We start from the raw sequence: 26,682 nt of genomic DNA, 5'->3' as shown, positions 1-26,682 counted from the left end.
AAAAGTTTTAAAAATAAAAAAAATCATGTCCATATGGCGCTTTATGATTGATTGATGGAATCCATAAAAACGAAAAGAACAATTTTGCCCCTACAAATGACAGAAGAATGAGGAAAAATCCAATTTGGACTATGATTGATAACGAATTTCACCACATGATTACAATTAATAGCTTTTTCACCGCATGGGTCTATTCAAAAGTAGAGTATCACCACAAGAATCACGAACAAAATTTGGCCAATAAAATTCTATTTTGCGACTTGCATACTGATGAGTAGATTTTATATTATATATTTTACCCTAATCTTAGTATATTTTGGTTAATATATTGGAAGAATTTTGATACTTTGAATTGTATTTTCAATATAGGACTCTCGAGTTCCTCTGAAGCAAAACATGATCAAATGGACGAATTTTGGAGTAATTCCAGTTGGAGGACGTTCATGAGTCACTTAGCTTGATCTTATCAAAATTTGGGATTTTTCCATCAAGCGGTTATTTTCTGGCGATAAAATAAAGAAACAGTGTGCAGTGCCGGAAAATGACATTTTTGGGCTTAAACTGCGTTTTTGGAGCCCAAGATGACATCGGATGGGTTCGTGGCCTTCTGGAGAAGTGTTCAGAATATTCCAAACATTAAATCCAGCTATATTGGGCCAGTTTTGGGGCAGTTTATGGGTAAAAAACGTGGCTGTTCAGATTTTAGACGAATTTTACCATTTAATTTAGGGTTATGTTTCCTAATTTATTGGTTTTTTTTTATTAATTTTAGTTTCCTAGGGTTTGTGTGGGAGCTTAGCAGATTTATTGCTTGGCCGTCTACAATTTTTCTCTACGCTTTATTTTATGCAACTTTGGAGACAGAGAGAATTGTTAGGGTTTTGGAGATTTTCTACTTGAAGGTGTTTTCAATCATTTTCTTGAATATATTTTCTATGATTTCAATTACGAGTATGCGGAACTAATTTCTTTTGTTAGGGCGAAGCCTTGAGCCTTAACATGAATATGTGATTTTTATTTAATTGCTTATGATTGATTGCATGCATACTTTGAATTGTTAATTACCGGGATAAAAACTATCTAATTGTCTTAATGCCTGATCACCATTAGAATCTTTAGAAAAGTAATTTGATGCAATTTTGGTCGGAAGGTTCCCTGAAATTGACGCTGGCTTCTTGTGATTAATAATTGTAATTTCACTTATGATGAATATCACGTCTTAAGGATTGCATGGTTTTTCAAAGGATTTTCATAAAGCATAATGAGTCTTTCATGTTCAGATTTGATCCGAACGTCCAGACGGATTGCATGTTAGATATACGTTCTATGTTGGAGGTTCCAAGTAGAATATGAATTAGGAAAATCTAACCTTCAAAGTGGCATGTGTAGATCATAAGTAATTGGTAAAAATTCATAGGATTGCTAGGTGATGGTGGAACCCTAGTGCTTTCTTAATTTTATTCTCCCAAAACTGTTTTCTTTTCTCTCTAGCTCTAATATTGCAGATTGTTTATTTTATTCATTAATTTTGTTTTTATTTTAATTAGGTTATAAAATCAATCATCTCAATTTCTACTTTACAATAAGTAATTGGAATTTGGTTAGTTTCGAATTATTCAATAATCCCTGTGGAGAATGATCTTGCGAGATCCGTTTATACTACAACAACCTTGTGATTCTTGCAAGTATAATAGGAGGTTTTTATCGCATTCACATGAGTAGTAAAATCCCTATCAAGAAAATGGCGCCGTTGCCGGGGATTATTCAAAATAATTCCTTCTAATCAGATTTTCGATTAGTTATTGCTGTTTATACATATAAAAAAAATTAATTTTCGTTTTTATTTTATATTTACAGATTACAACAGTACAGTAGTGCAGATTTCATAAATCTGTGCATGGTCAGCACCCGTTCAACAGTGCAGAAATTGATTCCACTTGATCCAGAACTTGAGCAGAATTTAAGGAGGAAACGCAGGGAGCAAACTTTGCAGAGGGTTCCTCCTCTGCAGGGAACTTTTCTACAGTCTTTAAATTTTGGAGACCTGCACAGCAAAGAAAAAATGACATTTGTAATTCTAGAGGCTGGTCTGCCCCTGCGTGATTCACTGACAGCCCATACCACAAATATACCAAATTGTATTACTTATTCGGCAGTGGAGGAAGGGTCTACATTTGAAATAAAGCAACACATGTTGAATATTCTACCTACATTTCATGGGTTATCATCTGATGATCCAAACATGCATATTGCAGAATTTTTAATGGGGTGCAAAAAATATTTTGGTGAGAGGATTTTCAGCCGAATCTATTAAGCTCCGTTGACTTCCTTACACTCTGAAAGATCAAGCAAGGAGATGGCTTCTCACACTCCTATCTGGAAGCATTACAACTTGGGCCCAACTCAGTGAAATTTTTTTAAACAAGTATTATCCAGCTTCAAAGACTCTTGACATAAGAACTCAGATTTTATCATTTGCCCAAAAACCAAATGAAGAGTTTCATGAGGCGTGGGAACGGTTCAAAGAGTTGATTACAAAATGTCCACATTCGGGTATTAACACTACTGATCAAATGCATATATTTTTCAGAGGGTTGAATATGACTATAAAAACTCTTGTCAACGCTTCATGCGGAGGTTCGCACAAAGATAAAAATGCACAAGAGGCTTGTTTGTTATTTGAAAGAATGGCAGCAGATACACAACCGTGGACAGTTGAGCAGCCACAATCTAGGTCTGTTTTTGAGATGTCTAACGGCTCTCCATATATTGCAGCACAAATTGAAAAAATGGAGAAAAGGCTTGATGCAAAATTTGACATGTTATTACAAAGAATACCAGGTTCACAGGTTGCTGTACAGCAGCCCTTACAAGTTGCTTGTAGCATTTGCAACATGATAACTCACGATTTTACGAGCTGCCCACATAAAGACGTTTGTCCAGATTTTACAGCAGAGTAGGTTATTGCATTTAACAATTTCCAGCGTCCCAGATATGACCCGTATTTAAATTTCTACAATTCAGGTTGGAGAGATCATCCTAATTTAAAGTGGGACAAAGATCAGCACTCTAGGCCTCAATTTCAACAGTTGGTACAACAACCTGCTGCACCAAAGGTTGCTTGGGAGGTTGCAATTGAAAAATTAGCAAATACTACCACTCAAGAAATCCAAAATCTACAGGCAGCAATGAAAAACATGGAAAAACAAATTGGGCAGATTGCTTTGCAGGTTTCAGAAAGAGCACCGGGTACATTTCCTAGTCAAACAGTACCTAATCCAAGAGGGCGAGAAGAATGCAACGCGGTTCGGACTTTACGGTCTGGCAAAAGTTATGACAACGGACATGAAAATTCTGTTGGAAATTCGCGGGCAGCAGAACTGCCCCAAACTAAAATTGTAATTTTTGCAGATTCTGCAATTTCAGCAGCTTCTGGGCAGCCACAAGACAGATCCGAAAATACTGCAGAAGCTATCACAAAAACTACAGAACGTGTTTATGTGCCTCCTATGCCTTATCCCGAAAGGTTGAAACCTAAAACTAAAGATCAACAGTTGACAGATTTCATAAAGACTTTAGCTAAAGTTCAAATTAATCTTCCATTAATTGATGCAATCAAGAACATTCCATCTTATGCCAAGTTTTTGAAGGACGTTTGTACAAAGAAAAAGAAGCTTGTGGATTCTGAGAAAGTAATTCTAATAGAACAATGCAGTGCGGTCTTATTGCATAAATTGCCTCTAAAGAAAAAAGATCTAGGGAGTTTTACTATCTCTTGTACTATTGGCAATTCTGATTTTAAAAGTGCTTTAATTGATTTAGGTGCTAGTGTAAACTTAATGCCTTATTCTGTTTTTAAACGTTTAGGTGAAGGTGAGCTGAAGCCAACCTCCAGTATTATTCAATTGGCTGACCGTTCAATTATCTACCCTAGAAGAGTCATTGAAGATGTTATTGTGAAGGTTGACAATTTATATTTACCGGCTGATTTTATGGTGTTGGACATGGATGAGGATTTGACAACACTCATCATTTTGGGCCGCCTATTCCTAGCAACAGCCCGAACTCTTATTGATGTGGAAGCCGGAACATTAACATTCCGGGTTGAAGATCAAACTGTTGTTTTCAAGTTGTTTGAAGCAAGCATACATTCAAGTGACAAGCAAGAATGCATGCGTGTTGATGTATTAAATGGTTTACCACATGCCAATTTTGTGACCAGATCATCTACTAGCAAGCTGCCCATAAAGACTCAAAATGTGATTTGCCACCAGATTGACCAAAAACATTTGAATGTCAAGGGCAATAAAAAATTGCAAAGCAGTCCAAGTTGTGCAAAAATAAAGCTTGGTAAAAAAGTGTGGTTGTTAAGTTCTTATTTCAAATCATCTCCAGGAAAACAAAAGTCTCGATGGAAAGGTCATTTTCTAGTTACTAAAGTTTTTCAGAATGGTAATGTGGACATCAAGGCTGAGGGCACAGATTTCTCATTCAAGGTTACCAAACATCAACTAAAACCATGCATAGGGAAATTTGGTGCATACGAGTCTTTGACTCTGAACGAACCAATGATCTAGCCACCGGACTTCCGCAACGTCTAGCTACAGACTTAAAATAAAGCGCTAATTGGGAGGCAACCCAATTTTTCTAAACTCTTTCCTAATCTTATTTTTCGTTTGATTTTGACTTTAACAAAAACACACACAAAAAAAAAATGAAAAACAAAAAAAAAAAACAACAAAAAAAATTCAAAAATGGAAAATTGCAGGTTGATTTTATTTACCCAGTTTATTTTAGTTTATTTTATTTTATTTTAACGCATCTTTGTTAATTGCAGGTTGCCAACGTGGAAAATAAAGAGCATCATATATTGGAATCATGCACCCAGCAGCAAATCTACATTAACATCACCCACATCTACACTATGCTGGAAATTTAAAGCAGTCATTCATAGATGCAAGTTTGGGGGTGATTGTTGCAGATCTAGCACAGAAACATAATTTTGAGCAGTTCATTTTCTGCAGCTCAGTTTTACGATGCATGGAGGAGAGGCACAGTTAAATCACAGATCCATACACCACAGAACTGAGTACAACTATTATTACCAGATCTACAACAATTAAACTTGCAAGGTTATGAAATTTTACCTCCCAGATGCACCGATCTGGGCTCTTGGAAGCTTGTGCCGTTTTTGTCTATTGAAACTGATATTTGTCCACCCTCTTCTTTCCCTCGGATTTATCATGGATCCGCTTGTTCTGCACAAAATACCACACCAGTCTAATTACATCCAGGGGGTAATGGGCAGCATTTTCACAAATGGGGGGTCATCAGAATAAAATTTTACCTTTGCAAGATTTGGATTTGCAAGGTTGCAGCTGGTTTGAATTTTCCTTGTCAGGGTTAAGCTTCTAGATCGAAAACCTGTGCACACAAATACGACACTAGTATACTTACATGCAGGCATAATGAAGCAACGGTCTCACGGAATGGAACCCATCATGAACGGAGTACAAGATTTTTACCTTTGCAGGAACCGGATCTGCACAGTCTTTGTTGTTGTTCCTTTTCCATAGCCGTTGCAGAGCTTTCAGGTCATGGACATTTGCACATTCATACTATACACAGACCTGAGACCAATATGCATCAGTCACAGAACCATGGTGTTCAACCAGTTACTCAAAGACTCAAAAAAAAAGAAAAAAAAAAGGGAACACGGACGAAGATTACCTTTGTGGGAAGATTTGAGCTTCAAATGTGCTACCATTTCTATGATAGAGGCGTGGGTTTGGGGTTCTTGCCGAGAAGAGTGAGTATCGTTGTGTGGTTTAGGGTGCAAGGTTGGTGCTATTACGAGAGAGGAGGAGGCTGATTTTCTAAAGAGATAGAAGGTTCTTGCGTTTTTGAGAGTAATGAAGAAGAGAGCATAGATGAATTGGGGAAATGAGAGAAAACTGTGAGAGATGGAGAGCTATTTTTCATTTTGTAACGACATAGGGGCTGAGAGAAATGAAAGACTTCTTTCGGTCTCTGTTGAAATGCGAGAGACCTGCGGTTTACAAAGCCTTCAGAAAAGTAAGAGTGATCTAGCCGTTCTTTTGGAATCCTAAGGAGCTTAATGCAGTGATGTGCGCTACGTGTACACAGCTGGAGTTGTCCCATGTCTGATAGACTTGGTTTGAATTAAAGGGGGAGAAGAGCCGTTCGGCTCGGTGCTCAAGGATGCCAGCTGCATCCCATTCATCTCAAGGGAATCAAATGTTCATATTGGACCTTTGTTTTGCACGTTGGGTTTCAAACCCTATGGCTGCCACGTGTTCTTTGTCAAGGCTAAAAGGTGGTCACACCATGATCTTTTCCCATGGCCCTAGGTCTAGATTTCGAATCAGGTGATTCTTTTATAATTTTTTTTTTCTAGTTTATTTAGTCTAGGTTGTTGTTTTGTCTTTTCTAGTTTTGTTTCTTTTTAGTTTATTTAGTTTCTTTTATTTTTCCACACCTTGAGGACAAAGTGTGAAATAAGTTTTGGGGGTGGGAAAGTAAATCTTAGTTTTTCATGGTTTTTATATGGCTGGAAAGAAGGAAAAAAAATTGAAATATGTCAAAAATCCAAAAAGATTTTCTTTTTCTTTAGTCGTTTAGTTAGACCTTCCATAAGTCAATGATAATAATTCGCTTTCTTCTAGGTCAACAAACTTATTTGAATTGGTTCTTCTTTTGTGGAAATTCAATTGTTTTATATGGTTAATCTGATTCTTACATGATCATTCTCAAGTTTATTTTAAACCAATAACCAATGTCAATATGATTATCTCTTACTTAGAGAACTATATATGGATTTAAAGTGAAAACTTATTGAACCCTTGTGAGATTTTGAGCCTCTTGCATATTCTTTCTTGTGAGTTTCATGATAGCATTATCATTCACTAGAACTTGCTTCAATATCTCTCGAGGCGAAATCCTAAGTCATGCAACATTAGAGAGATGATAAAGGCCATGTTTGGATCGTTTGAGCCTTTCTAACCACCTTTTTATGTTTCATTTTCCCTAGTTACCCTTTTGAAGCCAAACACTTAGCCTTTTCTTTCATCACCCACATTCATCCCTACACATTTAACCTATTTTAGCCATACCCTATAACTTAAGGGATACCAAGTGGACATCAAGGAAGATAAAGGTTGGGTTCTACAATAAGAAGTGGCGTGTACCGAGGTACCATGTCTAGTATTATTTTTATTCTTTAAAAAAAAAAATTAGAAAAGAAGAGTTCGAAATTGTTCCATCTTTATGACATGAGTCCTGGACGCCAATAATAGAAGATTCAAGTTTCAAAAGAGGGCCGACTGAATTACATTATGAAGATATCTTGGTATTTCTTAAGTTTTAGTTTTTCCCTATCCTTTCTTTGATAGCCCATACCCTAGCCTAATGTTACAACCCTTGTAAAGACCTTTGATCTTTGGTGTTGCATTGATTTACATTAGTGAAGAGATGAGATGAAGAGCAAGCTTATGGGGTTTTATATTGCTTATCATGATTTGAGTGAAACACTCTACCCTTTAATGTGTGATTCCTTTGTGAGTGATATTCATGGTAGAGGATTTGAAGTGGAAGCTTTGGTTTGCATATACCTATCCGGGTTGAGTAAGTTGTATTGATATTGGTTATGTCACTCATTACGCTTGAGAATGTTGTGTAAGGTTTGGTTAATTTTATTTTGAAAATTGTTTAATTCTCTTAAGTTTGGTGACCGTCCCTAGATTGCTTTGAGGTTAATTTATGGAAGGTCTATTGTTTCATTGTTGTTTTTTTTTTATTCTGTTTTGCTTGAGGACAAGCAAAAAGCTAAGTTTGGGGGTATTTGATGAATAGATTTTATATTATATATTTTACCCTAATCTTAGTATATTTTGGTTAATATATTGGAAGAATTTTGATACTTTGAATTGTATTTTCAATATAGGACTCTCGAGTTCCTCTGGAGCAAAACAGGATCAAATGGACAAATTTTGGAGTAATTCCAGTTGGAGGACGTTCGTGAGTCACTTAGCTTGATCATATCAAAATTTGGGATTTTTTCACCAGGCGGTTATTTTGTGGCGATAAAATAAAGAAGCAGTGCGCAGTGTTGGAAAATGACGTTTTTGGGCTTAAATTGCATTTTTGGAGCCCAAGATGACCTCGGATGGGTTCGTGGCCTTATGGAGAAGTGTTCAGAATATTCCAAACATTAAATCCAGCTATATTGGGCCAGTTTTGGAGCAGCTTATGGGTAAAAAAACGTGGCTGTTCAGATTTTAGACGAATTTTACCATTTAATTTAAGGTTATGTTTCCTAATTTATTGGTTTTTTTTATTAATTTTAGTTTCCTAGGGTTTGTGTGGGGGCTTAGCAGATTTATTGCTTGGCCGTCTACAATTTTTCTCTACGCTTTATTTTATGCAACTTTGGAGACAGAGAGAATTGTTAGGGTTTTAGAGATTTTCTACTTGAAGGTGTTTTCAATCATTTTCTTGAATATATTTTCTATGATTTCAATTATGAGTATGCGGAACTAATTTCTTTTGCTAGGGCGAAGCCTTGAGCCTTAGCATGAATATGTGATTTTTATTTAATTGCTTATGATTGATTGCATGCATACTTTGAATTGTTAATTACTAGGATAAAAACTATCTAATTGTCTTAATGCCTGATCACCATTAGAATCTTTAGAAAAGTAATTTGATGCAATTTTGGTCGGAAGTTTCCCTGAAATTGACGCTGGCTTCTTGTGATTAATAATTGTAATTTCACTTATGATGAATATCACGTCTTAAGGATTGCATGGTTTTTCAAAGGATTTTCATAAAGCATAATGAGTCTTTCATGTTCAAATTTGATCCGAACGTCCGGACGGGTTGCATGTTAGATATACGTTCTATGTTGGAGGTTCCAAGTAGAATATGAATTAGGAAAATCTAACCTTCAAAGTGGCATATGTAGATCATAAGTAATTGGTAAAAATTCATAGGATTGCTAGGTGATGGTGGAACCCCAGTGCTTTCTTAATTTTATTCTCCCAAAACTGTTTTCTTTTCTCTCTAGCTCTAATATTGCAGATTGTTTATTTTAATTCATTAATTTCGTTTTTATTTTAATTAGGTTATAAAATCAATCACCTAAACTTCTACTTTACAATAATTAAATGGAATCTGATTAGTTTCGAATTATTTAATAGTCCCTGTGGAGACGACATTGCGAGATCCGTTTATACTACAATAACCTTGTGATTCTTGCAAGTAAAATAGGAGATTTAAGCCCGTTCACATGAGTAGTAAAAATCCTATCACATACCTAGTGGAAGAGAGAAATTACATGTAGGGGCACTTTCTATTTTGTTGGGAGACAATATTTATAATATATTAGACAAAGAGAAAATGGAAAAGGATCCTCACCAGATCATTTTCTTAGGGATCCTAGGAATTCCGTGATCGTGACCGTTCATCGTATTTCGTGCGGTCAAAAATCATTCCAAAATTTAAAATTTAAAATTAAATATAAATAATACCTAACGAAAATTAACTGCACGATGTACAATGAACGGTCACGATCACGGTATCTCTAGGATCTATAGGAAAAGGATCTGGATTTACTTGTGAATGAGAATTGAATTTGATGTCAGAAAGAAGGGAATTTCTTAGGCTTTGACACATATCCTTCATCCTCTCGATCATTAAATTCCTTCCAAACCATGACGTTCTAATACTTTTTCCATTTTTCTTTTCCCACTAGTACTATTTTGGTAGTTGAGCTCAAGCGATCTTGATTAAATAACCATGAACGGTGGCGACTGAAAATATAAAAAAAATTAAAATTTTTGAAATCAAATTTAATGGTAAAACATCCAAATAATTGAAGCCAAGCCCAAATAACTTTTATAAATAACTCTTTTCGTTTCAGATTGAATTTAATTAGAAAATTATCATTAACACTTCAATAAGGTAAGAGAAATCAAATTTAAGACATATTTTTCAATGACAGCGATTTGAACAGACTTAATTTTTTTTTCTTTTTCTATCAATATAGTGCATGCATGCACAAAAATCTCGTGCCGAGGGCTGCCCCTCATAAGCATATTCTTCTCGGATTCATAAATTCAAAGAAGTCACGAGGGACTAGTCTGCAATTACAAGTTTTTCTTCGTGACTAGAAGACAAACACAATATGTAACTGGTGGATGCTATTGAGTCCGGATAACGTGGCCTAATCCTCCAACAGCTAACAAGCATACCATGTAGAAACATTCAAGCTCTATTGCTTCCTTCCCCTTCCGGGAATTTACATCCAAGGGCAAAAAATGGCCGTGTCAGCTGATCATTGCCGGATTTCGCTCTCCGCCCCCAGCCAATGGCACCGTGCGGCGGGAGCGCCGGGGAGGAACAAGAGGCTTGTGAAGTTTTGTAGTGGAGAGATGATGGGGAAGAAACTGAACCTGCCTCAGCTACAACTTGGAGGTGGTAAGACTAGTAGGGTTGGGAAGCATGTTTGCATGTCAATTGCTGTTGATATAGCTGGCGAGGCCAAAGTGAGCTCTTAAACTCGCCACGTAAATAAGCATTACTTACTGATTAATTTGCTACTTCCCAATCATAAATTTGATTTTATGCATGATTTGCTGTGTCTTTATGAGATTTTCTCTCCACAAAATCATCACTTGAATTCTGAAGTTTACTTGGGCTTTAGATTGCTTGGCATTATTCAATGTTCACGTTTTTTCTTGGTTAGTGATTTTAACACGTTTTCTTTAGCCTCCTACTGCCTTCTGCAAGCGTAGAAAAACTTTCAAAAAAATGCATTACGAGTACATATGGCTAAAAGATGAGTGCCAAAACTACTGTATTTTTTATTTTAGTAATAACGAAAGCAATAATGCAAGTCAAACCGCATTTTTTTATATGACAAACAATACATACATGTCAGGTCAATAAATCATTTATTTCAATAAATGTTAATTTAATAATCACATTTCACATAATATGGTATTGAAATTTTGTACAAATGAGCAATAATATTTTGTTTGGTACAACCATATATTTATACAGTGGCCTGAGATTTTTTTTTATGGAGCGGGGAAATAAATTGGTATCAAACTCGTTATCCTTAATATTCAAAGATAACTCAATCACAAGTTAAGAATAATACCACTAGACTTTAATGTTATGTGACGATAAACTTAGCATTATTAAACGAAAATTTAAACATTGTCAAATTAGGCTTGATAAGAAGCCTTTGATATGTTAATACTTACCCAATTAACATTGCATATGATATGGAGTTAATATACGGGCTTTGGGTGGATATGACAGTTGGGGGACATAGATATTGGGAAGAGGAATCCACGGACGGTCGTTGCAATCATACTGGGAGGCGGAGCTGGTACTCGGCTTTTCCCACTCACCAAGAGGCGTGCAAAACCTGCTGTAAGTCTCTTCCTTGTTACAAAACTTCAAGCTTTACTCCATCCGACTATGAAACAGGCGTCCATTCTTTAAATAATACACAATTAACGTGTCATTTATAATGGTTATAACAAATATACATATCCATATATTATCGATACAATATGAATGCAAATAGCAGATGTGATGCACTCTGCTCTAGTTTGTGCGCATTGTGTTTTAAACAATATCTATTAAATGCGACTTTGTAAGTCCAACCAGTGATCATACGTTTAACGCGTTACTGCTAGCATAATAGTGTATGACAAATTTTATTTCCGAAAAAAAAAAAACAAAAAACGAAATGGTTACTAAACCGGCGCTAAGGTGTTGAGGATGTTGCCCTTACTTGTTCTACATTTGTTCTTCTTCATTTTAGGTTCCAATAGGAGGAGCATACAGGCTGATTGATGTACCAATGAGTAACTGCATCAACAGTGGAATCAACAAAGTTTATATCCTCACTCAGTTCAACTCAGCATCACTCAACAGACACATTTCCAGAGCGTACAACTTTGGCAGCAGCACCTCCTTCGGGGACGGATATGTAGAGGTACATTTCGATTAACATAATTAATCCCGACTTAATCAGCACCAAGTATATCAAGTACAAAATGTTACGCAAACCCTGTAAAGATTAGCCTGCCTGCATTTAGAATTTATATTTATGCCAATGTATGTTCTGCAAGATCACCTATCATTCTTTCGCTCTATGCCAGGTTCTAGCAGCTACTCAAACTCCCGGCGAGGCAGGGCAGAGGTGGTTCCAGGGTACTGCAGATGCCGTCAGACAGTTCCATTGGCTTTTTGAGGTACTCACAAACAGCAATTTAGTAAACAGGAAAAAAAATTCAAAATGGTTCTTTGTTTCTTGAGCTTCAAGAAAAAGCTAATACATATCAAGGACAGAAAATTCCATGTAAAACTAAGCTGTGGAGAAGTAGTAAACTTGAACAGCATAGTAAGGCTTTCCCATTTGGTCACAATTTGTGAAGGGAAATTTCTATGATTTACCGCGGTAGGGAAGCCTCGAGTCTCCAAACATAGATCTGTGTGTAGGTTATAAACGCATCCACATTTTCCCTTCACACCCTTCAAGTTGTTACCGGTGTAGAACCGCATGCTTGGAGCATCTGTCCCCAGCTCCAACACTCTTCCGGATTTTTTTTGTCACCCTTAAAACCATCCAGCACATAGTTGATATCATAACCGTTAGGCAGTTTCTTGATCCTGCTTCTGATGCTGTGAGATGAGGTGAAATCAAGGGTGTTTCGTTCACCGACACAATTTTACCAGTAGAATAAACTGGCTATCCACCGGTGTAAAATGGGATCTGAAAATCTGTACATAATGGTGAAAATGTTGCTGCTGTGACCACCTGGGTTCCAGAAAGCATGTTCGGCTAGATTCACTGGAGTAGGCTTGTTTAGAGCTGTGGCTTTCATTGTTACAATCATTTGGTTGTTTCGAATGAGTTTGTTCATCACACTAACAAGGAGATCACCCAGAAATCCTCCTTCGCCATCAGAGCAGTGATATGAGAAATGGATGCTAGGGTTAGCGCTCTCTTGTTCATATCTTTTTGCCTTCCAAATCACAAGACTGAATCCTTTTGGACCACCATGAATCCTGTTGTTACCATCGTTAGGAACTATATTGTAAAGAGTTCCATTCAGAGGGGAAATGCAGCGCCGCGTATCCTGCTAGCAACCCGTCCAACAATGTCACCAAAGGGAGAGGAACTGTTCATGTAATCCTTAACCGATTCGAACCCTAAGACAGTGTCAGCCAGCTTTCCGTTTTTGTCAGGGACCGTGAGGGATACAATAGCTGTACCCTACTTAGTACGTTTCCCAGAGAATTTCCTTTCATTAACTTCGTCTTTGCCAGGGAACCGTTGACAAACCCGAAAGCTTGTAGGATTAGGAAACAATGCTAGATGGCCATTTTTCTTTAGAAAACGGAATCAGTTAAGATCAAGATCTTCAATCGTTCCTGAGGGAACATCTGGAGAGCTATGGGTTATATTAAAGAGCAAGAGCCATTAAGGACTAAGCATTAAATTAAGAATTAAAGAGTGGAAGTTACTGTCTTTCTCCCTTTCCCGTCGAAGTTATTTTTCATATCTTGTATAAAATTCGAGTCAGATGACCTAAATTTGGGAGGCGTTATAAACTTCAGCATGGCTTTTCATGCTGCAGGATGCAAGAAGCAAGGACATTGAGGATGTGCTGATTCTATCCGGAGATCATTTGTATCGAATGGACTACTTGGACTACGTTCAAGTAAGGCGGAACAATTAATTTTGCTTCAACTGAAAACATTCGAAAGGTCAATTCTCAAATACGTCAAACTTTACCTCTCAATTAAACTGCAGAATCACAGGCAGAGCGGCGCAGATATTACCATTTCTTGTTTACCGATGGATGACAGGTATAGCTTGCGCAACACATTTCTTTTCAACTCCAGTTTCTGTTATAGCAATTGACCATCAACCTTTTGAGACTTTCCTCTCTTTCGCTGATAGCCGAGCCTCAGATTTCGGTCTGATGAAGATAGACAAGAAGGGAAGGGTCCTATCATTCAGCGAAAAGCCTAAGGGAGACGACCTGAAGGCAATGGTAATACTCATGCGTAAGCTACAATAATCTGAATTGACATTGGAATATGAATACCTGTATGCTGGATTTGGTACATACATCAATCTGCAGGCAGTAGATACGACCGTTTTGGGACTTTCGGTGGAGGAAGCTCTGAAGAAACCATACATTGCTTCCATGGGAGTGTATGTCTTCAAGAAGGAGATACTTCTGAATCTCTTAAGGTGCCAGTCGTATTATGAATTAAAATTTATAAATCACAAACGCACAAACACGCACCCTGTGTAAAAGAAATTTGAGAAAACTACACTAACTATTTGAGTCAGATGGCGTTTTCCGACTGCAAATGACTTTGGATCAGAGATAATCCCTGCCTCAGCTAAGGAATTCTTCATAAAGGTCGATATCAAATCTCTGTCTGGGAGTATTCTACGTTAACTTGAACTCAATTACCTTTGCTTATCACTTTGTGTTTTGGCTCTGCCTGGAGGGTTCATTCAGCATTCCATGACGTTTCTTCATGTGAAAACGCTGTGCAGGCTTATCTCTTCAATGATTACTGGGAAGACATTGGAACCATCCGATCCTTCTTCGAGGCCAACCTTGCCCTCACTGAGCATGTAAGCAAAGCTGATCCTCCGAATGGTGGTTGTTTCTATGGTGGCAGAAGCAGCTTCTGCTGTAACAGATAGAATCTAACGTACCCTTCTTTTCCCGACCTTTCAGCCAAATAAGTTTAGTTTCTACGATGCAGCAAAGCCGATGTATACTTCAAGAAGAAACTTGCCTCCATCGAAGATTGACAACAGCAAGGTTGTCAGCTCTGTCTTTGATATGCACTTGAAGCTCCCAGCAAAATTACTGAAACGCCAACATATATAAAACATTAATCTGCCTCCTTTTTGTGCAGATTGTTGACTCCATCATATCGCATGGAAGTTTCTTAACTGACAGCTTCATAGAGCACAGCGTTGTCGGCATCAGATCGCGAATAAACTCGAACGTTCACTTGAAGGTCAGTCCCATAAAATTCCACAGAATGTTAATCTCAATCTGTTAAAATTCAACGCGAAAGAGCAACTCAAACTGCAAATTGTCAAAATGCACGCAGGATACAGTAATGCTCGGTGCTGATTACTACGAAACCGATTCTGAGAGAGTGACGCTGTTAGCTGAAGGAAGAGTTCCCGTCGGAATTGGAGAGAACACGAAAATCAAGTACAACCTGCTTAAACCTCCCTATCTTTTATGAATTTTACAGTGTTCAACAAAATAATTTGCTTATCATGGCTCTTGATGTCATGTGCAGAGACTGCATCATCGACAAGAACGCAAGGATCGGGAAGAACGTTGTTATTGCAAACTCGGAGGTACGACGTGCCCTCTGTCTCTGTTAATAGTAACCTCTAACAATTAACGGCTGTAAATCGTCCACGCGCATTAGTCTATTTGTTCTCAACGTTTATGCATGGATTTTCAGGGCGTGCAGGAAGCTGACAGATCGTTGGAAGGGTTCTACATCCGCTCTGGTATAACCATCCTATTGAAAAATTCGACCATTGTTGACGGACTTGTGATCTAAAACATCCCTCCATCCTTGTAGTTTTTGGGTATACCAGGATGGAAGTTAAAGAGAAAATGCAATAGCAATCACCATATATACTCATGTCAGTAGAGCAAGACAATCATGTTCCGGATGTGTATAAACCTTGTTATTTTGCAAACATCAAGCAGCTATAAGCAACTATGCCATTTCATTGTTCCTAAAATAACCGAATCAAGTAACAACTCCCTTGCACGCGAATTCTGTGAATCCACTTCCGAGAACGAGTTATGATTCAGTCTAACTGTATGCGTGTCCATCAAAAAGTTAAGACAATGTATATTGACTGTCTAGCGTGCAAAGATTTACATATTCATGAAACCTGAAGATTAAGAGAAAGGACTAATCGAGCATCCACAAATGCTCTTATGCTATGAAGCATTTATGATTGCTTTGTGGTTATCTACCGGAATTGTTCTCACTTTACCCTTTCTCATTGTACTATTTTCCTTGTACGAGGAAAGGGATACATAATCTACTCCTAGAGCTACAGACTGAGACTTCCACTGATTCTATACAATTACCTCTTCACAGTTCAACATCAACTCGTTTTCATATTTTTGCAAAGCAAACCGCTCCTCGGACATTATAATGTTGGTAACAGAGCATTTCTTGTCTGAAAACGGTTTCCTACCTGTTCTTCCAGCTCGATGAAGATAATCAACAGCAGTTCTTGGCAGATCAAAGTTGTATATATGAGTAGTGTCTGGCAGGTCAACCCCTCTGGCTGCTATATCCGTTGAAACAAGGAGATAACTTCCACGTTGTCAGATTTCCTAAAAGTAAGTTAATAGAATACAGATACATCACAAGATATCAACTCGAAAATGGCATACCAAAGACCAAGCGTATATTGTCGTAGAATTGGAAATTTTGGATGTTTTCAAGAGGTACTTCGGAATCTTGAAAACAGAAAATTCATTCCTGTTGAGCATTTCCGTTAGAACTAATATTACTTTCGAGGAATTGAACAATGATTTACTGAGTCAGACCAGAAGAGAAAACCATATAACTTATAGATAGAGAAGCAGCTCGTGAATTGAAATTCATGTCTTCTTCCAAAAGGAGGATGTCTGAATATCCCTTGTACCAAGCCTTCAAGAAATCAATTAATAGTGTTGTTGATGGAGCATTTCCAGCCTTCTATGACTTCTCAGACTAACCAAATAGATAAGAAATATATAGTAGATCATCTTCAACCGAAAGAACAATGTTTAGCCCCCGTTCAAATTATAGCCCTACAAGAATTTTTTTTTATTGAACAGTGTCAGGCCCCTCAATAATTTATTATTTTAAGTTTGTTCTTTAATTTATTGGTTAATTGAATTAAACTACCATATTAAAATAAGGTTTTCGGACATATTTTGAGTGTGACTTGTTCCTAAATGAATAAGCTTCTGGATTTCTTATCCTTATATAATCTCAATAATTTTTAGGATAGGATTTCGAATGACACGTGTGGCTAAAGTGAGTAACTCTCCATATATCTTATCTTTATGTAATCTTATAATTTTTTAGATAGGATTTTGACTGCCACGTGTCGAGATGTAATTGGTTATACAAATTTTAGATAAGATTATTATCTACGTGACACTTCTTATCTTCAGCTTCCAATGTTAATAAATTGGCTAGATATTGGGGTAGAATTCGCACCTTCATCTTTGCCCTCTCCAATATCTCTTGTTATTGACTAAAATTTGTTATTTCAATTCAAGTTTGCAATGAATTCCAACTGAGGGTCCTCATCCAATTCTAAACTGGAAGATAAATGGGCTGAGCGGAGACGAGAAGATGAGGAGTCCGATGAAGAAGACGAAGCATGGCGCAACACAACATTTATGGTAGCAATGGCTGGGGCCATGGCATGTGAGGAAACTCAATAACAATCTCAATTGGGTGGCTTTGTTGTTGGTCGCTCTTACAGACCACGAAAAAGAGAGATCTGCATGAAACTTTGATGAACAACTACTTCAACTCCAACACAGTGTACCCAGAAGAGGATTTCAGACGTCGCTTCTGAATGGTGCGTCATGTCTTCGAGTGTTTGCTTCATGATGTCTAACATGTCAATCCATACTTTCGGAAAAAGATTGATAGAGCAAGCTATTCTGGTTTCTTACCTCATAAAAAGGTTACTATTGCATTTCGAATATTGGCCTATGCCTCTCCAGCTAATGCGATGGATGAAACATATGGTATGTCTGAGTCTACATGCCTTGATAATCTTGCACAATGTTGTCACACAATTTGTTCAGATTTACAAAAAGGAGTACCTTCGTGAACCAAATCAAGCAGATCTTGCTCGGCTCATTCGTAAAGTTGAAAAACGTGACTTTCCGGACATGATAGGGTTATTAGATTGTATGCATTGGCAGTGGAAGAGCTGTTCTACCGGATGGTAAAGAGGATTTAGTGGAAGATCGAGAAAGCTAACTATTGTTTTAGAAGCGGTTACCTCGTTTGACATATGAATCTGACATGCTTTCTTTGGAGTCATAGGATCCCAAACATTATAGTACTCGGGCGTTCACCCATCTTTAATGACCCGACGGAGGGTAAATCACCTCAACAGGCGTCAGTACAATATGGGGTATTACCTAGCAAATGGCATCTACCCAGAGTGGGCGACACTTGTCCAAGCAATTGCAAACCTTGTGGATGACACCGAAAGGTGGTTTACCTTACACCAAGAGGCGTACTGGAAAGATGTTGAGAGAGCTTTCGGTATTCTACAAGCATAGTGAAAAATCATTAAGAAACTGGCAAGAAGGTGGAGTCAAGGTAAACTAAACTTCATCATGATGTCGTGCATCATATTACACAACATGATTGTGGAGGATGAGCGAGACGACTATATTGATGGAGAGTATGATGACGACCAATATGATCCAAATAAGTCAAGAAGGGCTAGTGCGATAATATATGATGGGCCTAATTTGAAATGAATACATGAGGCGTCATAGGATGATACGTTCGCGTACCACAAACAAGTACCTACAATAGGATCTTGTTGCACATCTTTGGGTTAAAAAAACAATGGGGTAGGCATAATAAACCAAATGTTGTTTAAGTTCTAATAACTTCCCCAAGTATTACTAAGGTGGAGGTTATGTTGTTATTTGTTAAATGTTGTTTAAGTTTCAATAACTCCCCCAAGTAGTACTTAAATATTAAAGACTACAATTGAAACTTAAATGTTGTTTAAATTTAATGCAAGCATTTTCTTGCATTAAATAAAAGGCAAGACATCACATTTCATCCACTAGCTTCTCTAGATAAATGTTCCCAAAGTCAAAAAGCAAGCCTACTCTTGCTTTTCTTTTGGGACCAGGATCCTCTCCTGAGCAGATGGAGAGGATCCTCCTGACCAGGCCCATCGGGCCGTTCATTTTTTATCCAACGGCTACAAACAGGGGGCCCCTCTAAAAGTTATAATAATTATAACCGTTGGATAAAAAATGAATGGCCCGATGAGCCTGGTCAGGAGGATCCTCTCCATCTGCTCAGGAGAGGATCCTTATCCTTTCTTTTGTAGCACTCCACATGGTCTGCATCTTCAAACAGCATGCTTGTTGATGTGAAAGGAAAACATTTTGTGAAAGTTTTCCATTACTTGTTAAAACGCTGATAGAAATTACTGATACAGAAAAATCTTGTATTTTGTTTCATGTTGTTAAAGTTTCATTACTTGTTTAAGTTTCAATTTAAAGACCATAACAACTTAAATATTAAAGAGTACAACTTAAATATTAAAACTACAATTTAAATTTAAAGACTACAACTTAAATATTAAAGACTACAACAACTAATTATAATAATGATCTTTATCCGCCTTTGTAGGAGTATAGTCGGATGTTGTAAACAACTCCCGTCGGGCCATAATTTCTCTCATTTTCCTATCAAAATATGCCGTACTCATTGAAGTATAATTCATATTGTCCATTTCCATGCTCCTATCATCTATCTCTTCTTATATTTGTTTTGCCCGTTCTTCGTGTCTACCCTTCCTTTCTTTAGCGGTAATGGCATTTTGATCCGCCATTAATCGCAACGAGGATGCCATTTCCTCTTGAAAAGTTAACTCCTCATTTTCCTTGAACTTTTTCTTCAATTTTTTAGCCTTGTTTCGTGTCATAGCCTTAGGTATGGAAGATTGACCCGAAGACGGATTTTCTAGCCTTAATTTTTTTTTCAATGATAGGGGAAGCTTCTTCATCCCCAACTGTATTTGAGGACACATTTCCGAACACCGGCGTATGACCAAATATTTCTTGAGGTGGAGCTTGAAATAACACCCACCCTTTACAAATTTCCTAACAACCTTGATGAGTAAAGGGTTTTTTCATGTCATTCATTTACAATTGCTCCGCTTGGCATTCCTAGAAAATGTAATTACAAAAATTATAGACTTAAATTTTATTTTAGTTTTTTGCTAATTTGCCCCATGCTATTAATTTTTCATTCATTCCATCCAAATTTTTGTTAAATGGAAGCATGTGCACAACATGTGAGGGTAGTTCAAACGCTTCATTCTTTAAAATAATTGAAAACCTTAAATTTCTAAAATGTAAAAATATGCAAATATGTATGATTCTATAGTTTTTGTGTCTGAAGGGCTAGCGAAGTGACGCTTTGGTCCTCAAAGGAGAGTCAGGTGGTGTGCACGTGATAAGATTTAACGTTAATTTTGATTTTTGGAGGAAGTGGAGGGAGAAAATAGTGGCAAACTCAAACTGGGAATAGCGGACCCTTTTAGGCAAAATGTCTTGTGCACTGCGTTTTAAGACAGTTGGATCAAATACGGCGGCTGAGATTAGATTGATATTAAAGAAGTTGCACGTTGAAACATAACGTAACACCAAAAGTGGCAGACCATACCCAACATCAATTTTCAAAATAAGAAAAAAAAGATACATTATAAAACAAAGTTAGAGTATCACGACCGTGATCATGTCAACCATCATTATCACCCTCGCAAGTCACAACCATGGACACCACCACCTCTACGGTCTCATTATTGCAGCCAACACCACCGCCACAATCTCACCTTGACTACACCACATGCACCTCGTCGCCACCACCACCTCAGCTGTTTCACTGTTGCGGCCACCTTCATTACCACCACCACGTCCCACCACATTCTCCACCCCATTACCCTGATCATGGCCACTACCACCTTCACTATTTACCCTCACTCTTACCACCACTCCAACCACCATTGCTACCAACACCAGTCTCTAGTGGCAAATGCCTCGAACTTCGGTGAACGTTCATGGATACCTTGGTTGCTGACCTTCCGAACTTCGATGAATGTCTATGGATACCTTGGATGCTGCCCTTTTGAAGATTAGAGTTGGCTTCATACATGCCCTCCAACATCATCATTTTTGGACAAACATATTAATGGGATGCAATGATATCAAACATTATTAGTGTGTTCAAGATAAATTTGTTTATTTGTTAAGCATTTATATGGGAGCAGTCTTGGAACATGTTAGTTACCCTCGCAAATGAAGCATTAACAAGTGTGCAGTATACATTTCCAAATAACTTCACGCCTAACAAGACTCGATGAAATGGCGATATGCATGCTATTTTTGGTAAAAAAAATTTGCGCGTTGCAAGCACTATTCTTACTGACCCCCCCTAATATTATTTCCTGGATCTGCCACTGCCACTCTCATCTCAACCACCATCACTGCCACCAATAGCACCATTACTACCAACACACAAGTTTATATTTTTATGACATTATAAGTATTGGTACCATATGCGTTTTCAAAGTTTTTATTCTCAAAACTCATTCTAAGATATTAAACTAGCAAAAGAAATCATAAAAATGTAAAATTTTATTTGCCCTTTTCGTTTTACACAACAGTTGTTCAAAAATTGTTTTGCATTAAGTTACCGAACACGCCCTTAATTTCTCTAAAACTTTTATTTTGATGTCTCGCAAATTAAGAACACAACTTTACTTTAATTTGATAAGAAAATTCAAGAATAAATTACGGCCAGGCAACTATTCAATTCTTGGCTTTCAAAAATCGGGCTAGTTGGCTTTCTTTGGCCAGCCCGCTAACCATTTGGCTAATTTATGGCCCAGTGCGTCCCAATTTTTTTTACCCCAATCCTATATGAAGATGAGTTTTGTGTCAAAACGGGCTATGTTTTGGCCTATAACCCTTTGGCCAGCTCAATTGGGGATGGCCAAACATGATGTCATCTTGATGCCAACTAGAAACGGCTAGTTGACGTCATGTAACCGTTGGAATTAAAAAAAAAAGATGAAATTTAAACTCTAATTTTTTTTTAATAAATACCTAAGCCATTTCTCGCATCATTTTCACCATTCCATACCATCTTATACCATTTTATTTCAATTCTTCACATTCTATTCTCTTACCTCTCCAATAATCTTTCTTTTAATTTTTTCAATAATTTTCAAATGACCACATCTTCAACCAAAAGAAAGGTTTGGATCCGAAAAGAAGATGGAAACTCTTTGCAAGGCTTATAGATGAGTTTCGGAAGATAGTGTCAATGGTATTTCTCAAACAAATGAAGGAATCTGACTCGTACATCCAAAAAGCACTATGAGTTCTACAAAGGCATCACTCCACCGAACCCCAGAAACCATGAGAGTTGTTCTTCACAATGGAAAAAACATCTTCATCCAAGGTTGAATAAATGGCATCAAGACATGATAACGGCCGAAATGAGACATGAAAGCAGAGCCAATCTATACGACAAAGTAAGTATTGTCACAAGTTTTTTAAATATTAGTTTCATAAATTAATTTTTGTAATTATATTTTCTAGGAACGCCAAGCGGAGCAATTGTATATGGATGACATGAAATAACCCTTTACTCATCAAGGTTGTTGGAAAATTTGTAAAAAGTGGATGTTATTTCAAAATTCACCTCAAGAAAGATTTGGTCCTACGTCAGTGTTCGGAAATGTTTCCTCAAATACAATTGGGGATGAATAAGTATCTCCTATCATTGAAGAAACAAGACTAGAAAATCCGTCTCCAGGTCAATCTTCCATACCTAAGGCTATGAGATGAAACAAGGCTAGAAAATTAAGGAAAAGGGCATGGAAAATGAAGAGTTAACCTTTCGAGAGGAAATGGTCTCCTCAATGCGATTAATGGCGGAGCAAAATGTCATTGTCGCGGAAGAAATGAAGCGTAGACATAAAGAACGGGCAAAACAAATACAAGAAGAGATGGATGATAAGAACATGGAAATGGATAGTATGAATTATACTCCAATGAGTAAGGCATATTTTGATAGGAAAAAAAGGAAAATTATGGCCCGACAGGAGTTGTTTACAACATCCGACTATACTCCTACAATGACGGATGAAGATCATTATTATAATCATTTGTTGTAGCCTTTAAATTTAAGTTGTTGTAGTTTTTAAATTTAAGTTGTTGAAGTCTTTAATATTTAAGTTGTTATTGTCTTTAAATTGAAAATGAAATAAAATACAAGATTTTTCTGTGTCAGTAATTTCTATTAGCGTTTTAACAAGTAATGAAAAACTCTCACAAAATGTTTTCCCTTCACATGTTGTTTGAAGATGTAGACTGTTGATGCACAAAACCGGAGGTCTTGGAACAACGTAAATCCGACCGTGAATTTGCAAGAAATGTAAATAACACAAGATGTATCGTGGTTCACCTCAATGTTTGGGCTACGTCCACACTGATTATATTTCTCTGAGAGTATTTATGAGGAAGAAAGTGTGAGAGCTTTGCTCTAGATAGGAGAGGCTTAGGGATTGTGAGGGTGAAGAGGCCCTTTTATAGAATAAGGGTTCATCCCCTAATTACATATTTGCCCCTTCCTTTATTACATAATTACATTTGAGTCCCCCGACTATTTATACGAGGTCTAAATACGGAGGCCCTAAATATGGTATAAACAGTAGTCCCCCAAGTCTTCAGTCAATAGAGTCTTTTGGCTAGAGACTTGAAATTCAGTCCATGTGTGGGCTGAAGTAACTAGATGTTGTCTAGGACTGATACTCGGTATGAGGTGGTGCCTAATCCAAAATGATGCTCAACCAAAAGTAGCACATGTTGCGAGGCTGCTCTGCTTGTGGCTTATGTTGCCTTGGTTGGCTCGGTTTGTGGCGTTGGAAGTGAGGGAGTCCCTTTTATAGAATAAAAGCTCGCTCCTTAATACATATATGATGGGCTAGAGTCGATGCTCGTAGCGAGACAATTGCTCAGCGATGCTCTCTAATGATGGTGAAGGAGTCCCTTTTATAGAATAAGGGTTTGCTCCTCAATACATGAATGATGGGCTAGGAGTGATGCTCGCAGTGAGACGGTTGCTCAGCTGGCGACGTTGCTCTCTAATGAAGGTGAGGGAGTCCCTTTTATAGAATAAGGGCTCGCTTCTCAATATATAAGTGATGGGCTAGGAGTAATGCTCGCGGTGAGGCGGTTGCTCAGCTAGCGGCGTTGCTCTCTAATGAAGGTGAGGAAGTCCCTTGTATAAAATATGGGCTCGCTCATCAGTACATAAATAATGGGTGCTCTCTAATGAAAGTGAGGGAGTCCCTTTTATAGAATAAGGGCTCGCTCCTTAATACATAAATAATGGGCTAAGTCCCCAAAGTATTTTTCATGAGGCCCAGTTGAGGCCTAATATATGGTACATAATGTAGTCCCCCAAGTCTTCAGTCAATAGAGTCTGTTGGCTGGAGACTTAAAATTGAATCCATGTATGGGCCGAAGTGGCGGTTGTTCAGATGTGGTATTTGTATACCCTGCATTGAAGCTTTGTAGGTGAAGCTTTGCAAATGAAGCTTTAAAGCTAGAGCTCTGTAAATGAAGCTTTTGAAGCTGATTGTCATGAGTGATGCTCATGAATGTTTATGTTGATTAACATGAGTGATGCTTATGGATGTTGTCATGAGTGATGCTTATGAATGTTAACATGAGTGATGCTCATGAATGTTGACATGAATGATGATCATGAATGTTTATGTATGATTGTCATGAGTGATGCTCATGAATGTTTATGTATGAATGACATGAGTAATGCTCATGTATAATTTGGAGTACTAGGCGTACTTTTGATCACCTGGTTGGTGGCATGAAGGAGAGTACGGGTTGTACATTTCATCACCTGGTTGGTGGAATGAATGGCTAGTTGCCAAATGATATTAGAGTACGGGTTGTACATTTCATCACCTGGTTGATGGCATGAATGGCTAGTTGCCAAATGATATTGGAGTACGGGTTGTACATTTCATCACCTGGTTGGTGGTAATAGCGGCATGTTGCCAAATAATTTTGGAGTACTGGACGTACTTTAGGTCACCTGGTTGGTGATAATAGAGGCAGGTTGCCTAATTGTGGAGTACTGGACGTACTTTTGGTCACCTGGTTGGTGCTATTTTGGGCTTATGGGCTTCGCCCTCCACAACATGCCAGCCCATTTATTTTGGGCTTTGCCGTTTTTTTTTTTTGTTACCCTCTGATGGGGTTTATATAGATATCTCAGAAAGATACGAAAAATAAAACACATCATTCAAAAATAAGAAAAGTAAATCACATCTTTCTGGTGGGATGTTTATTCCTTGCTTTTGCAGTGTCCCTATGTGCCTCCCTTTCTGTTTTTTCTCGATTTTTTTCTGCTTTGCTTTTGCTTTTGTTTTCTTTTTCGACAAGCTGATGGATGGATGGCTCCACAACTATCCTTTGGGGGAGGCTGTAGCTTTTGATACAGAAGTTTTTTTTTCTTTTCCTGCACGTTCTAGCCTTCCCCGAGGTCATTTTTCCAGCAGGTGGCATACATCTGCTTTTCTCTTTTCTCTTTTTCTTTTTTCTGCTGTCTGAAAACCAGCTGGTGTACTCCAGCCCCAAGAGTGCCTGGACTGGAGCAGGAAGATACTGAGTTCTTGACTCGAACACGACTCCGAGTCAGCGCTCCCCACCACGTGATCGTAATTTGCCATCATGTACATTACCTCCTGACGTGACTCCGCCTCTGACCCAAGCGCGAACCCAGCAGGCGTTACCCTCGGCTCCGACCGTCACCGACTGCATCAACTTCAGCATCAATTTCACCTTCTCACTTGCTTTTCTTCTCGCCGCGAACCCGAATTTACGACCGTTGCAATGAACGGTCCAAATGGGGACGGTCAGGAGTGGTCTGACTCGTTGCACTCGAGGGTCACGCGGACGAGCCCTAATTGCATCTCATTGACGAGCTGGTGGGTCGAGATCGAGAGCTCGAGGAGGAGGGTGGGTTTGGTGGAGCGGCGGTCGTGGTGGATGCAAACCATACGTGGTCGCAGCGGTAGCCGAAGATTATGCCGATGACTATGGATTTCGAGGGGCGGGGTTGCTGAGGCAGAACCACCAAGACGAAGTCGTTTTTTGGGGGTGGGCAAGGTAGAAGATTGAGAATCTTGGTCCTGGGGATCTAGGGCTTTGGTAGCGGCGGCATTGATGTCGTCCAGGTCGTGGCGCAATGAGGTGCTGAGGCTGCCATTGGCGTCGATGCCCTAATACGTTTGGCAGCATGCTCGGTTGCCACAGCATCACCCTTGAAGAAACCCTTAAGATCCACCAATGGTTCATTGAGCTCCTCAAGAGCAGCAACCAAGTGTCGTTCAGGCCAAATGAAACCAGTAGGGACATGGGATTGTTTTTGCAAATATGATGAGTCAATGAAAGGAGCAATACCTCCCTTTTGGATATGGCTATTGGTTTCCTGATGGTTTTCGAGCTTTGATGGAGAGGACAAGAGAACTGAGGCACTCGAATCCATAGTTTCGTATTGTAGGACACGGACAATTTTCTTTTTCTGTGTCTCTAGGTTTTGCAGATTCACGGTAGAGGTGAAAAAATGAAGGAGAATCGACACAACTTTTCGATTCCCACAGACGGCGCCAAATGTTGATGCACGACTCCAGAGGTCTTGGAACAACGTAAATCCGACCGTGAATCTGCAAGTAATGTAAGTAACACAAGATGT

General features: G+C 38.2%; 1 protein-coding gene, 1 long non-coding RNA gene, 1 other non-coding gene and 1 pseudogene across 3 annotated transcripts; 1 reads left to right on the top strand and 3 right to left on the bottom strand.

Annotated features, from left to right (window-relative positions):
• Positions 1-1,772: 1,772 nt before the first annotated feature.
• Positions 1,773-5,985, bottom strand: LOC139190566 (uncharacterized). Its single transcript, XR_011574873.1, has 5 exons — positions 5,731-5,985; positions 5,526-5,630; positions 5,348-5,424; positions 5,148-5,258; positions 1,773-2,044 (listed from the first exon to the last, which is right to left on the bottom strand). It is a non-coding gene; the product is annotated as an uncharacterized lncRNA (long non-coding RNA).
• LOC114820791 (small nucleolar RNA R71) lies at positions 2,451-2,555 on the bottom strand. Its single transcript, XR_003768269.2, has one exon. It is a non-coding gene; the product is annotated as a small nucleolar RNA R71 (small nucleolar RNA).
• A 4,103-nt stretch (positions 5,986-10,088) lies between the features above and the next one.
• LOC103453087 (glucose-1-phosphate adenylyltransferase large subunit 3, chloroplastic/amyloplastic) lies at positions 10,089-15,830 on the top strand. The gene is made up of 15 exons (XM_029091606.2): positions 10,089-10,565; positions 11,347-11,460; positions 11,858-12,031; positions 12,198-12,290; positions 13,680-13,763; positions 13,856-13,911; positions 14,006-14,099; positions 14,190-14,302; positions 14,405-14,477; positions 14,618-14,698; positions 14,805-14,891; positions 14,989-15,093; positions 15,190-15,296; positions 15,388-15,448; positions 15,559-15,830. The coding sequence occupies exons 1-15, from the start codon at positions 10,338-10,340 to the stop codon at positions 15,658-15,660; spliced, it is 1,572 nt and encodes a 523-aa protein (XP_028947439.1). The 5' UTR covers positions 10,089-10,337; the 3' UTR covers positions 15,661-15,830.
• A 9,641-nt stretch (positions 15,831-25,471) lies between these two features.
• On the bottom strand, positions 25,472-26,475 carry LOC114820378 (protein MIZU-KUSSEI 1-like; annotated as a pseudogene).
• Between the last annotated feature and the right edge of the window lie 207 nt (positions 26,476-26,682).

This window comes from Malus domestica, chromosome 13 (assembly GCF_042453785.1).
Source record: "Malus domestica chromosome 13, GDT2T_hap1".
In the NCBI taxonomy this organism is placed as follows: Eukaryota; Viridiplantae; Streptophyta; class Magnoliopsida; order Rosales; family Rosaceae; genus Malus; species Malus domestica.
This window is presented reverse-complemented; position numbering and strand designations above follow the sequence as displayed.